General features: G+C 44.2%; 1 protein-coding gene across 1 annotated transcript; it reads left to right on the top strand.

Moving 5' to 3' along the window:
- Positions 1-6313: 6313 nt before the first annotated feature.
- On the top strand, positions 6314-7753 carry NEUROG1 (neurogenin 1). The gene is made up of 2 exons (XM_081903554.1): positions 6314-6498; positions 6937-7753. Exon 2 carries the CDS (start codon positions 6938-6940, stop codon positions 7619-7621), a length of 684 nt encoding a protein of 227 aa, XP_081759680.1. The 5' UTR covers positions 6314-6498; position 6937; the 3' UTR covers positions 7622-7753.
- The last annotated feature ends 4028 nt before the right edge of the window (positions 7754-11781 follow it).

Here is an 11781-nt window from a genome sequence, read left to right as displayed (position 1 = left end):
AGCTGAAATGAAACATAACATCATTGAAAAAGACAGCACTGAGAACTGCATCATTTAGCTGGAAAATTAATCTGAGAATTTATTTCTATGATCATCCTTAAATTTGGGGAACAAGGGCTTGGGCATGATTCATATATTGCCACCATGACAGAAATTGTACCAGTGTACTGGAAGAAGCAAAGATCACCAGTGTTGAAGCAATGATTCTTCAACATCAACTTTGTTGGACTGGTCATGTTGTGCGGATGCCTGATTATCGTCTTCCAAAGCAACTACAGTGGTACCTCGGGTTAAGTACTTAATTCGTTCCGGAGGTCCATTCTTAACCCGAAACTGTTCTTAACCTGAAGCACCACTTTAGCTAATGGGGCCTCCTGCTGCCGCCGCACCGCTGGAGCATGATTTCTGTTCTCATCCTGAAGCAAAGTTCTTAACCTGAAGCACTATTTCTGGGTTCGCGGAGTCTGTAACCTGAAGCGTATGTAACCTGAGGTACTACTGTACTCTATTCCAAACTTAAAAATGGAAAGTGTAATGCTAGTGGTCAACAGAAGAGGTTTAAAGATTGTCTCTAGGCAAATCTTTTTAAATGTATTATAAACACCAACAATTGGGGAACACTTGCCTGTGAGCACTCCAATTGAAGAACAGCCTTTACCAAAGGTGTCATGGGCTTTGAAGACACTCGAACTCAGGACGCAAGATAGAAACATGCTAAGAGGAAGGCACGCTTGGCAAATCCACACCATGATCAACTCCCGCCCAGAAAACTATGGCCCTACTGTGGAAGGATGTGTGGATCCAGAACTGGCCTCCACAGTCACTTACAGACTCATTGTTAAAACCGTGTTTATGGAAGACAATCTTACTCGGCTACGAGTGATCGCCAAAGAAAGAAGAGTCATAGGCAGACAAATTGTTTGGTTCCTTTCCATGCCAGCATTATCACCCTTCCTTGGGTAGACAATGTTGCCACGGGGAGTAACCCTGTTATTAAACATACCTCTGAATGGTATTACCAGAGTGGAGTGGGGTCAGACCATCGGGAATTAGTTCCAGTGCTGCTGTGGCAGCCTGTGAATTAAGCCTGTGAGTATTGAAGCATCCAGATGTTGGCCACTGGAAACCAATCCCTTAAAAACCGACTATCCGAGGGCAGTCACTTAACCATAACATGGCCATTGTGCCAGTTTCACCAACAGGTCATTTTGGGGAGATTTGCGGTGGCCTGGTGGTGTTGTATGTGACAGGTCTGTGCAGTGAGAAGTTGATGCCCTTAATGAGAATCAACCTGTGAACACTGTCTGGCATGTGCAGTTCGAAAGTGAAGTGTCTGGCTTGGGTAAACTGGGCTGAATGATGATTTTGAAAAGGGAAGGTGGCTGGACTGCTTTTAACTAGTTAATCATGTGTCAGCAAACACAAGAGCCTCTGTTTCTTTCCATACTCTTAGCTATTGAACTGCAAAGTGATTCCGATATGTCTCATGGGGAAATCCCCTGATGTCTCTTGTTCGCTTGCTCAGAAGTGACAATTCTCAGTGCATAACGGTGTTCAAGATATCCCACCATTTCGAGGAGCAGCTCCTTAAAGCACACCCAGCGGCACAGTATCAATAAACATAGAGCAAGGGCAAAGCTCTTGTTGTGGAATAATCTCTTTAAGAACAGAATGGACAGGAAAGCATCGTAAATATACAATGCTTGTCTCCTCCCTTTCTTTCTTTCTTAATCCACACATCCTCAGCACTGAAACAATAAGTTCATTTGTACAAATGCCATAGTCACCATTTGCACATCTGTCTCTATAACCCTTATCACTAGACATTTATACACCTAAGAACATACTAAGCAAGCACAATGATTGGAATTCTAAATATGGAAATGAATTTAAGTTTATTTGGGTTCCAAGAGTCATGGAATTATTTATCATATCCAAGATACATTTGATATCTGAACTTTGGAAACTTTGAAAAAGGAACCATAATTAATTTTCTAAGGCTGTAATCCTTAACACGCTTACCATTTCTTACTCATTCACCATAGATTTGCATGTGGTGTAGCGGTTAAGAGCGGTAGATTTGTAATCTGGTGAACCGGGTTCGCGCCTCCGCTCCTCCACATGCAGCTGCACCTTGGGCTAGTCACACTTCTCTGAAGTCTCTCAGCCCCACTCACCTCACAGAGTGTTTGTTGTGGGGGAGGAAGGGAAAGGAGAATGTTAGCCGCTTTGAGACTCCTTAGGGTAGTGATAAAGTGGGGTATCAAATCCAGACTCTTCTATGGTGTTAGTGCTCCTGTTGCAACCCACCTTGAATCAGGCCGCAACCCACGAGTAAACATGCATATTACTGTGCTGCACAAGAACTCATTCTGAGCCTGCTCTTGTAGGAAAAGGTTGTTGACTGATTTTATACCTAATATAGACATATATTAGATAACTATTGAATTAAAAGCTGATGTCAAGGCATTGAAACAGCCATGGGAGAAGCTGCCAGAGTCTGGATAAACTCTAAAATGACAGCCATTGATTCAAAGAATGGAGAAACGCTTATTGTTGTGTCACTTTAATGAGATTGTTTTATTGTGTGTTTTAATTATGTATGTTCCTATTTTAATGTTTTCAAGTGATTGTTTTATTTTAATTATGGATGTTTTCTAAATGACAGCCTTCACCTATATGGAGGTCCTGTTTGTGTGGCAGCCAATTAAGATCAGAAAGCTATGCTTTGATGCTATGAGAGACAGGGTCTTCTTCGTAGTGGTCTAACAGTTACAGAAGTGCTTTCTGAATTCATTATGCTTGGCTTGTTCAGTGCAGACTTTCAAACAGGTCTTTAAAACATTTATCTTCCAGGCTTCCTTCCTTCAATGTGTTTCAAGTTATGTGAATCTGAGCTATGTATTTTCTGTGTTGAAATCTTCTGGCTTTGTTTAGACCTATGAATTACCTCTTAGCAATTCATACTTATTTGATTATCAAATTCTTGTCTATACATCTTCTTTGTTGTGTGTGCCACTTTGTGAGGTCATGGCCCTGAAATGCACACTAGAAATATTTTCAATTGATCAATAACAACTGCAGTAACTTCTACAAAAAAAAGCGTTCTGAATTTTGTGAAGCTACTTATACACCAAATGGACTGGAATGTTAGCAAATTATCTGGGCATCAGAATGCGAAAAACTAGGAACAAACTTACGCTGTTTCAAAAACCATTTTGAATAAGGAACAGTTGGGGGAAAGGAAAAAATCATTTTACAAAAGACCAGAGAATAGATCAATTATCAAAGTTAATATCACATCCCTTGAATACCCATCAATGTTAAAATTTTAAAAATTAAGCACAATATAAGCTGATGTTTTGACGGAAATGGAGTTACTTTCAAATATTTTTCAGTGAAACAGGGAAATCTGAGCACATGCTAACAACTATCTTAATATATTCTCCAGTCAAATGCCCATTCTTGATCTTCTACATGTCAATGAGTCTTCTCCAATTGACTTCCATCAAACACAGACCCCAAAAGTGCAAGTGGTATTATCTTTGCCGGCTTGCACAATTTATTCACAAAATTAGTAGACTGCCTACTATTGAGCGAATCTGAATTATTCATTGGGAATAAATTATCCAATAAATTTAGCATTTCTTTCTGTTTGCAAATGAATTAGTCCTCATTATTCCTGGGCATTTGCTATTCATAAGTGTTCACTGAATAGATTATTATGCAAACAAATTTCAACCTATGGGTGCTTCCAAAATTCTCTGCTATTTATGGTGAATTCTTACTGATCAATAAAGCACATGACTTTTTTCCTGCCTGACCCCTGGCTGGCTGAAGACAAAAATCTATTTAAACAAACAACAGAAATTTGGACAATAGCTAGGAACTGGTGAAAAGAATATCCTTCTAGATCCATTTTGAAGCAAATAATCAGTTGTGTGAATTTTCAAAGGGAGCCAACTAGTGCAAGTTCGCATAGGTAAGAGAAGCATATATTTACTATAGTAAGTGCATTGAAACCTCTCATTGGGAGACCTGTAACTTGCATCAATAGATGGCATTGTGCATTTACCCTTCTATAAAATGGGAGCAGTGGTATGCCTCACAGGGATATTGTGAATGAAAAATGAAAGAAATATGGTTAAAGGTCTTTACAAATTAAAATCCGTATATAGATACGGGTGGGCAACCTATTGCCTTAGGGCTGCAGGTAGCCCTTAGCCTCATTTCAAAAGCCTTCTGCAAGTGGTGGGTTCAAAGCTCTGTCAACTTGAACAGATCATCTGTCCCTCCCCCAGTAGCCTATTGGACAGGGAAAGGAAAGAGAGAAGCCAGAGACTGAAAGAGAGAGGAGGGAAGAGGGTAGCAAAAAGAGTATGAAAGTGGGGTGGTAGAAAGGGGGGGTGACCCCATCAAACTTTGGGCTCTGGCATCACTCACTGTTGACATGTGCCCCCTCTCCAAGATTACCCCAAAAAGGAAAAAAAGTATGTTGCAAATCATAAATTGCAGCAGAAAGTATTAGTAAACATCACTTCACATTTACCTTAACCTCCTCCTTTGGGAAGAATAGTGGAATGTAAATACAATCAATCAATCAATCAATCAATCAATCAATCAATCAAATAATATTCAGATAGATCTAATAGCATACTTTTCTGATATTAGAATCATAGGGTTGGAAGATACCTTGGGGGTCAACAAGAATGCTGCTAGGATCTGCACTTTGAGAGATGGCCACTCAGCATCTGCTTAAAAATACACCCAGTAAAGGCTGGCTAGTAGGCAAGGTGAGGTAGGAAATTTTGGGGTACCATTCATGACAGGAAATGGCCAGTTATATTTGGGTGTGATGCAACGAAAGCTTAGCACTTTTAGTAGCAACTAATTTCAATAACCTGCGGGGTGCGCTCCCGCTGCTCGGTCCCAGCGCCTGCCAACCTAGCAGTTCGAAAGCACCTCCGGGTGCAAGTAGATAAATAGGGGCCGCTTACCAGCGGGAAGGTAAACGGCGTTTCCGTGTGCGGCTCTGGCTCGCCAGATGCAGCTTTGTCACGCTGGCCACGTGACCCGGAAGTGTCTCCGGACAGCGCTGGCCCCTGGCCTCTTAAGTGAGATGGGCGCACAACCCCAGAGTCTGTCAAGACCGGCCCGTACGGGCAGGGGTACCTTTACCTTTACCTTTAATTTCAATAACAGAAGAAAGCACGATTCAACCTGCAATAGCCCAAGATTGTAGATTCAGACCCCACGTTGGGCAAAAGATCCCTTCATTGAGGGACTGGGCTGCATGACCCACTGGGTCCCTCCCAATTCTTTGGTTCTTTGAATCCCATATAGACTTAAAGCGGGACCAAGTGTCAACCGACCAAGTGGGACTGAGTAACCCTACATAGGACCAGACTTAATCTCTCTCTCTCATCAAATCTGTGTGTTCTACATGCAACAGAGTTCAAACGCGTTCTTTTAGCCAGAAATATATGAAAGCTTTAAATTGAGATGTATTTTGGAGTTTCAGCACAAGGCTGGCTGCCTAAGGGAAGAAGAACTTATATATCAAATCCGCTCCCCGTTCTGCCTCCGGCCTCTTTCTCTGCGGGGTCTGTCGAGAGAAGACAAGAGACCTCAAAACGGAGGTGATTTTTCTTTACCCCGTAAAAGCAGCGAGCATTGTGCCTCCCTGGAAATCTGCGGTGATACTATGTCTCTGCTGATGTCCTCCAGTGATCCCTCGCGCTTTTATTCACGAGGTGACAGAAAAGGTCTCCTCTGAAAGAACTAAGCCCCGCAGGAGAAAAGCGGGGATGGGATGAGGTGGGAGGCGGAGGAAGAACAGCCCCCCCCCCCGCATTCCCGCTTGGCGCACTGCTGAATGAATGAATGAATGAATGGCCCCTGGAACCTTCGGCTGCGAGCGCTCGGCCTCGCTCGCCCAGGCTCCTCCGGGGGCTCGCGAAGGCTAATCACTTTGTTCCCATCTCCCTCCCCCTCCCCCTCCCCTTTTAATAGACTAATGAAGCTCAAACAAGTAGGCTTAGCCCAGTGATAGCTCACGTGGCTCCCCGGCAGCTCTCCCTCGCCATTGGCCGGCGGTAATTATAGGCACACTCCCGTGAGAGCCCGGAATCCTCGGCGCATAAATTATGCAAATAGGGGAAAGTGCCGCACGGGGCAGACCTGATGCCTGGATTCATTCATTCATTCCGCCGGAGCTTGCCGGGGGGGGGGGCGCCGGGGGCCAGCCGCGCGAGAGAGGCCCATTGTTTTACGGGGTATATAAGATGTCTGAGGCCAGTCGTGTGCCACACTCGTTGCTCACACGACTTGATAGCGGCAGAGATCACTTCAGAGACAAGAGGGGTCGCGTGTCCCGCCCGTCGCTTTTCTCCCCGCCGGGATCTCCGAGGAAGAGAGACCTCGGCGCTCTCGCCGTCCTCCCGCTGCTGCACTCGGGGGCTGGGCGCGCGTGGATGTGCGGACGGCCGCCCTGAGCAAGTGAGTAGGAGCGGGGCAGGCAGGAGGGGTGGGCGCAGGGGCTGGGCGGGCAGAAGAGGGGGCAGCTCTGCTGGCTGGACACAAACGACAAACTTGAACTTCAGCCCTGAAAGGAAACGACACTGACGCTGGCAGAATAAAAGCTAAACATTTCTTACAGTTTCTTTTCTTGACTGGGCTTTTTTTTAAAAAAAAAACCCTCACATTCACACGTTATTTGTGTTTGGTTTGGGTTTTTTAAAAAAATACTATTCATTTTTAGTTTTCCTTTTTTCATAGAATTGTAAAAATGAAGGAACCCCAAGGATGATCTGGTCCAACACTCTGCAGTGCATCTCCTTATCTCCTTTTCTCGAGTTCACTTGTGGTTCTGTCTCCACTCTAGAGTTGGTAATAATGGTGCCCCCTTTCTTTTTCTCCTCTTCCTCCTCCTCACAGGATGTCCTCGGCCCTGGAGACCAGTTACTCTGACCTGGAGAGCAGCAGTGACGTGCCCTTTTGCCTCACGGACGACGAAGGCAGCCTCAGCGGCCTACAGACCCCTTCCCTGGCCGCCCCCGAGCGTCTCGCTTCCCCAGAGCGCGGCCTCGTGAAGGGCGAGGAAGAGAAGGACCGGAAGAGGCGTCGGGGGCGCACCAAGGTCAAGAACGAAGCTGTCCTGCACACGATCAAGAAGACCAGGCGGGTCAAGGCAAATGACCGGGAGAGGAACCGCATGCACAACCTCAACGCGGCCCTCGACGAGCTCAGAAGCGTCCTCCCCACCTTCCCTGACGACACCAAGCTGACCAAGATAGAGACCTTGCGCTTTGCCCACAACTACATCTGGGCCCTCTCTGAGACCCTGAGGCTGGCTGATCAGCGCCTCCAGAAACCTTCCAAAGAGATGGTCCTGCCCAGCTTCTTGAGCTCCGCAGACCCGCCCAGCCCTGGCAGTGACGCAGGCTCCTGGATATCCACTGCCTCTCCATCCACCTCTTCCCTCTCTGCCTGCACTTCGAGCCCTGGCAGCCCGACAACATCAGAAGACTGTTGTTACGGCCATACGGAGAACCTCTTCTCCTTCCGCTGCCTCCACAAAGACTTGTTGCAGAGCACTTCCTGCTTTGTGCAGTACCATTAGACGAGGGCGGTTTGCTCCTTGGGTGGGCAGTGCCCCTTCTCTTAGCATTGCGAAACGATCAGTGCTTGCCCCGGTGGCTTGGCCTGCTTGGGCTCTAGGCTCCCATGAAAACACAGGGAGGGGAGGTGTACTTTGGGCACATCAAAGCAACTCAGACTAATGTCATCTCCAACCCAAAAAGTCAGTGATGTTAAGAAATGTTCGCATACACACCCAGATATGTGAACAACGTAATGCAATGTTTAGGCTGGCCTCCAGTTGGCTGTCATGGCATCAAGATCCAGCTCACTAGAAGACCTTGCTCCCTTTGCTAAGATTTTCTTTCTCTCTCCCTGCCCCAGCTTTTTAAATTAATTTTTTTTTCCTTTGCACTTTTCTGAATGTCACAAATCCCACTTTGTTTCCTTCTTTTCCACTGGCCCTGAGCTCTTGGGCATCAATATGATTTAGAAAAGGGAATAAAAGGGACAGATTTGCTGCTACAGACAAGGTGAAAAGTCAATTTTACAATTTGTAGAACTCTAATGAAGAAAAATGAGCATGAAAATTTGGTTTGAACGCCCTGTGAATACAATGAAAAGGCTTAGGGAGGGCTGATTTGGCTGGGTGCACAAGGCCTCCTGCTAGGTACTTAGCTCACAAAATTCTCAATGACTCTAATTGCTGTGGATGGAGCTTTGCTTTTTTCTTGGCAGAGCTCTGAACCCTGACATGATCAGTCCCTAAAGAGGGCAGACAAGGAACTGGGTTCATGCATTATGGATCTTGACCTCTGCTGCTTCTGTCTTGTTTTTGAGTAGGACGAGACACAGAGCATTCACTGACGGGGTCTGATTCTAGCTTAATTTATTCAAGAACTTTCATTCATATGAAAATTGTATTTTTGTACATAAAGAGCTTTATTATTATTATTATGTCTGCATTGTCTTAAAACGAGATGCTGTACTTTTTATATAAAGAAAAGCTTGCTGTAAATAAATGTTGTTTTATACATTTATAATTTGGGTGCATTCAGATTTATCTTTTGTTCCAGAGGTTGTAATTTCATAAAAATGAGCCTGCATTTGTCAGAGGAGGCGATGCATTTTATTAGCGAACAGGAGAAATTGTGTCATGGCACAAACATCTGAAATCAAATTAAAAGCAGTTACCCGGGTAGCAATAAATATACACCATAGAATTCTCTTACATCATCTAAATTTGGACACACACATAAGCTATTAATACTTACAATAAAGCAAATTAAAATTGGTGGCCATGGTTTAGCTCTCAGCATGAGGCTACCTGTGGGGATACACATACTAAAAAACAGAGTTCTCTTTGGTGTAATGAAACATCAGCTGGCAACAGATTTTCAAAGAAAAAGGGATTAAAAGGATCAATAAAAAGTGACAATTATGTAGAAAGTGGGAAGTGACAGGTGGATGCCTTAGAGCAATGGGTTTTTGAAGGCTTTATAGTTTTGCACTTTCTGAAGGGGACCTTTCTTGAAGATTTCAAGCTTTTAATCCTTCCTCTTTAGTTAAATTAAACTTTTTGAAAACTTTGGACTGAGTTTTTACAAGTAACAACTAATCAACATATTGAAATAACATGGAACACATCCCCAAACCAGCTTTACATTTCATGCAGACACCTTTCATTTCATATTTTAGATTCTGGGCAATAAAGGTGTTTAAAATGGGTTTTGTTTTCTTAAGCACACAAATTATCTTTTCTTTCCTCCAATTTGTATTGTGTTTGTTTTCTTCTCCAAGGAATTAAGGGCAGCATGCATGGGAAACTAGCTCATTTTATCCCTGCAAAAAAAACCCTTTCAGATAGGTTAGACTAGAGCTTTCCAAACTTTTCATTTTGGTGACACACTTTTTGGTCATGCATCATTTTGTGACACAGTAATTAAGTTTTACTAGCAAACTGGAGGTTAAGCTAACCCCTTATAAGAGCATTCACACGACACACTGCAGCCAACACAGCAATGTGTCACGACATTTTGGAAAGCTCTGCCTTTCTGTGTGAAGGGGGCTCTACACCACAGCCATGCTTAATTATATTACACTGATGTCCTGCATTTCCTTGGCTGTGTTTCAATGTAGCCCAAGTGGTTCTTTCCATCTTATCCTCACTACAGCCCTGTGAGGTAGCGTTATACCAATGTTTTTAATCAGCAACCACATGGGTAGGGTAATATGTGTGGTAAGTCAAAATCCAGATTTTTGGATAAAGTGTTATAATCCTTAGCCCCTTTCCCCAGCTGAAACAAAGCCGTGCGTGTGTGTGTGTGTGTGTGTGTGTGTGTAGCTTCATTTTGCTCCCTTGTTGTCCTTGTCTCTCCCCTCCCTGTTGTAAAAATATAAGTCTGAGCTCCCCAGAGAAGAAATATGCTTTCCTTCCTTCTTGTATTACTTCATGAAATGGCACTGGTAAATATAAATTCCCAACCCTAGAACTGCAGGTTCTTTGGAGCCAGTGTACTGGCAAGGAAATTCACCCCCAAATCTTCCCACTCCATGATGTTCCCACGTGGTTGCATCACCCCATGGCAATGCTTTTCCACTGCAAAATGCATCATGATTAACATGAAGAGGAGAAACTGCAGAAAATGAGACCCTGGCTAAGCCTTATGTCTGAATCCTGAACAGTGGTGAATCTTAACTATGGTGAACAAGAGCGAGCCAGTTTCATCAACTATAGCTTAAATATGGCATGTTAAAACTAACCACAGTTAAGATCAACCACAGTTTGTCTGGGTTTTGATGACATGGCAGGCTGTGATTTATTAAAAAAATGGAAACAAAAGTTCCCAGACTCCTTGTGCTATGCTGAAGGAGTGAAAGGGGATCTCACAAGCTCAAAACACTATTCTCTCTATTGCGGCACATGACCCATCAAATATGGCCTTGGGGGAAGTACGACCATGTGCAAAATCCTTATCAGAGAAGAAATAAAAATAAATAGCTATTTTGGCGGGCACTGCTTTCCTTCCTGAGGCAAGTCAATCTGTGATAGCGTGCGTGCAACTTGGGACAAACATGCTCAGTGCACCGGTATGAAAAGAGCCGTTTTGTTCAGCAGAGAAATTGTTCGCACACTGGGTAGAAGCCAAGTTGCTTTGTCTTTGTATATATGTCACTTCATGTGTGAAAAGATTGTCAGGTTGTGATCCGAAGGAGAACAAACAAAGAAACTAAAGTCTGGCCTTAGGGCAGAGAAAATAAATAAAAAATAAAGATGGATTAACCCCTATTTTGAGACCCGCAGAAGTAAACTTATGGACTTGAAAATTATCTTCGCTTTACCTCGTCCATCTTTTCTCCATTTGAATTGTTCTGCCCCTTCCCTTTAATAGCTGGCGTAGGGTGTGCGAGACAGGATTTGGAGCTCCCATTATACTCTTTGGAAGCGAGTCAGCTCAGCCTTTTGCTTGAGAGCTTATTCCATTTCTATAGCGCAGGGTAAATCCTCTATTTGTGACTCCAGCAAGGGGTCTCTCCAATCCTGCTGTAGGTGCACGTGTCTGGGATAGAACACTGGTTTTTCTTCCCCCTTAAGCCCTCAGGAGACGCACCAGGAAGCAAGTGCCAAAAGCCCCGGCTCACATCCTGCTCCAAGGAGAGCACACGGTGCAATTGCAATTCTGAATTGGCAGCTGGCTGCAGCACTGCTGAATATAAACGGGAGCGATCAAATGGATGATTGCTACTGCATGCAAGGAAGCGTTCTGAGATGGCTGTGCCTAAGAATGTTGTTTTAAAACACAGCACCCAGGCCCAGTGCAGTTCAAATCAGGACACTCAACCCGTTAACGCAGAGGAATTGGCACGACCAGCTGCTTCTCCGTCTCTCACACAAATGTCACCCGTAAACTGTATAGGTTGTGCACCTGCAGAGTCAAAAAGCCTGAGATTCTGCTCAAAGCTACAGAGATGTCTTGACAGCAAGCCTGCTCTCGCTAACCTCAAACACCCCGTTTGCTAAGATTGTAGTTTTGAAAGACTCCATTGGACAGATTGCAATGGGTCTGCCTATAAAGTATGTCACAAATCAAGAGAGAGGGGAGGAGAGGCTAGCAAAGTTGTAACAAAAGAGGTATTGGGCATTGGCTAAAATGGAAACAAGTGTGACGGCAGCCTTTTAAGTGTGACATGATTTGTGGGTAG

Source organism: Podarcis melisellensis, assembly GCF_964234715.1.
Source record: "Podarcis melisellensis genome assembly, chromosome: 2".
Classification (NCBI taxonomy): domain Eukaryota; kingdom Metazoa; phylum Chordata; class Lepidosauria; order Squamata; family Lacertidae; genus Podarcis; species Podarcis melisellensis.
This window is presented reverse-complemented; position numbering and strand designations above follow the sequence as displayed.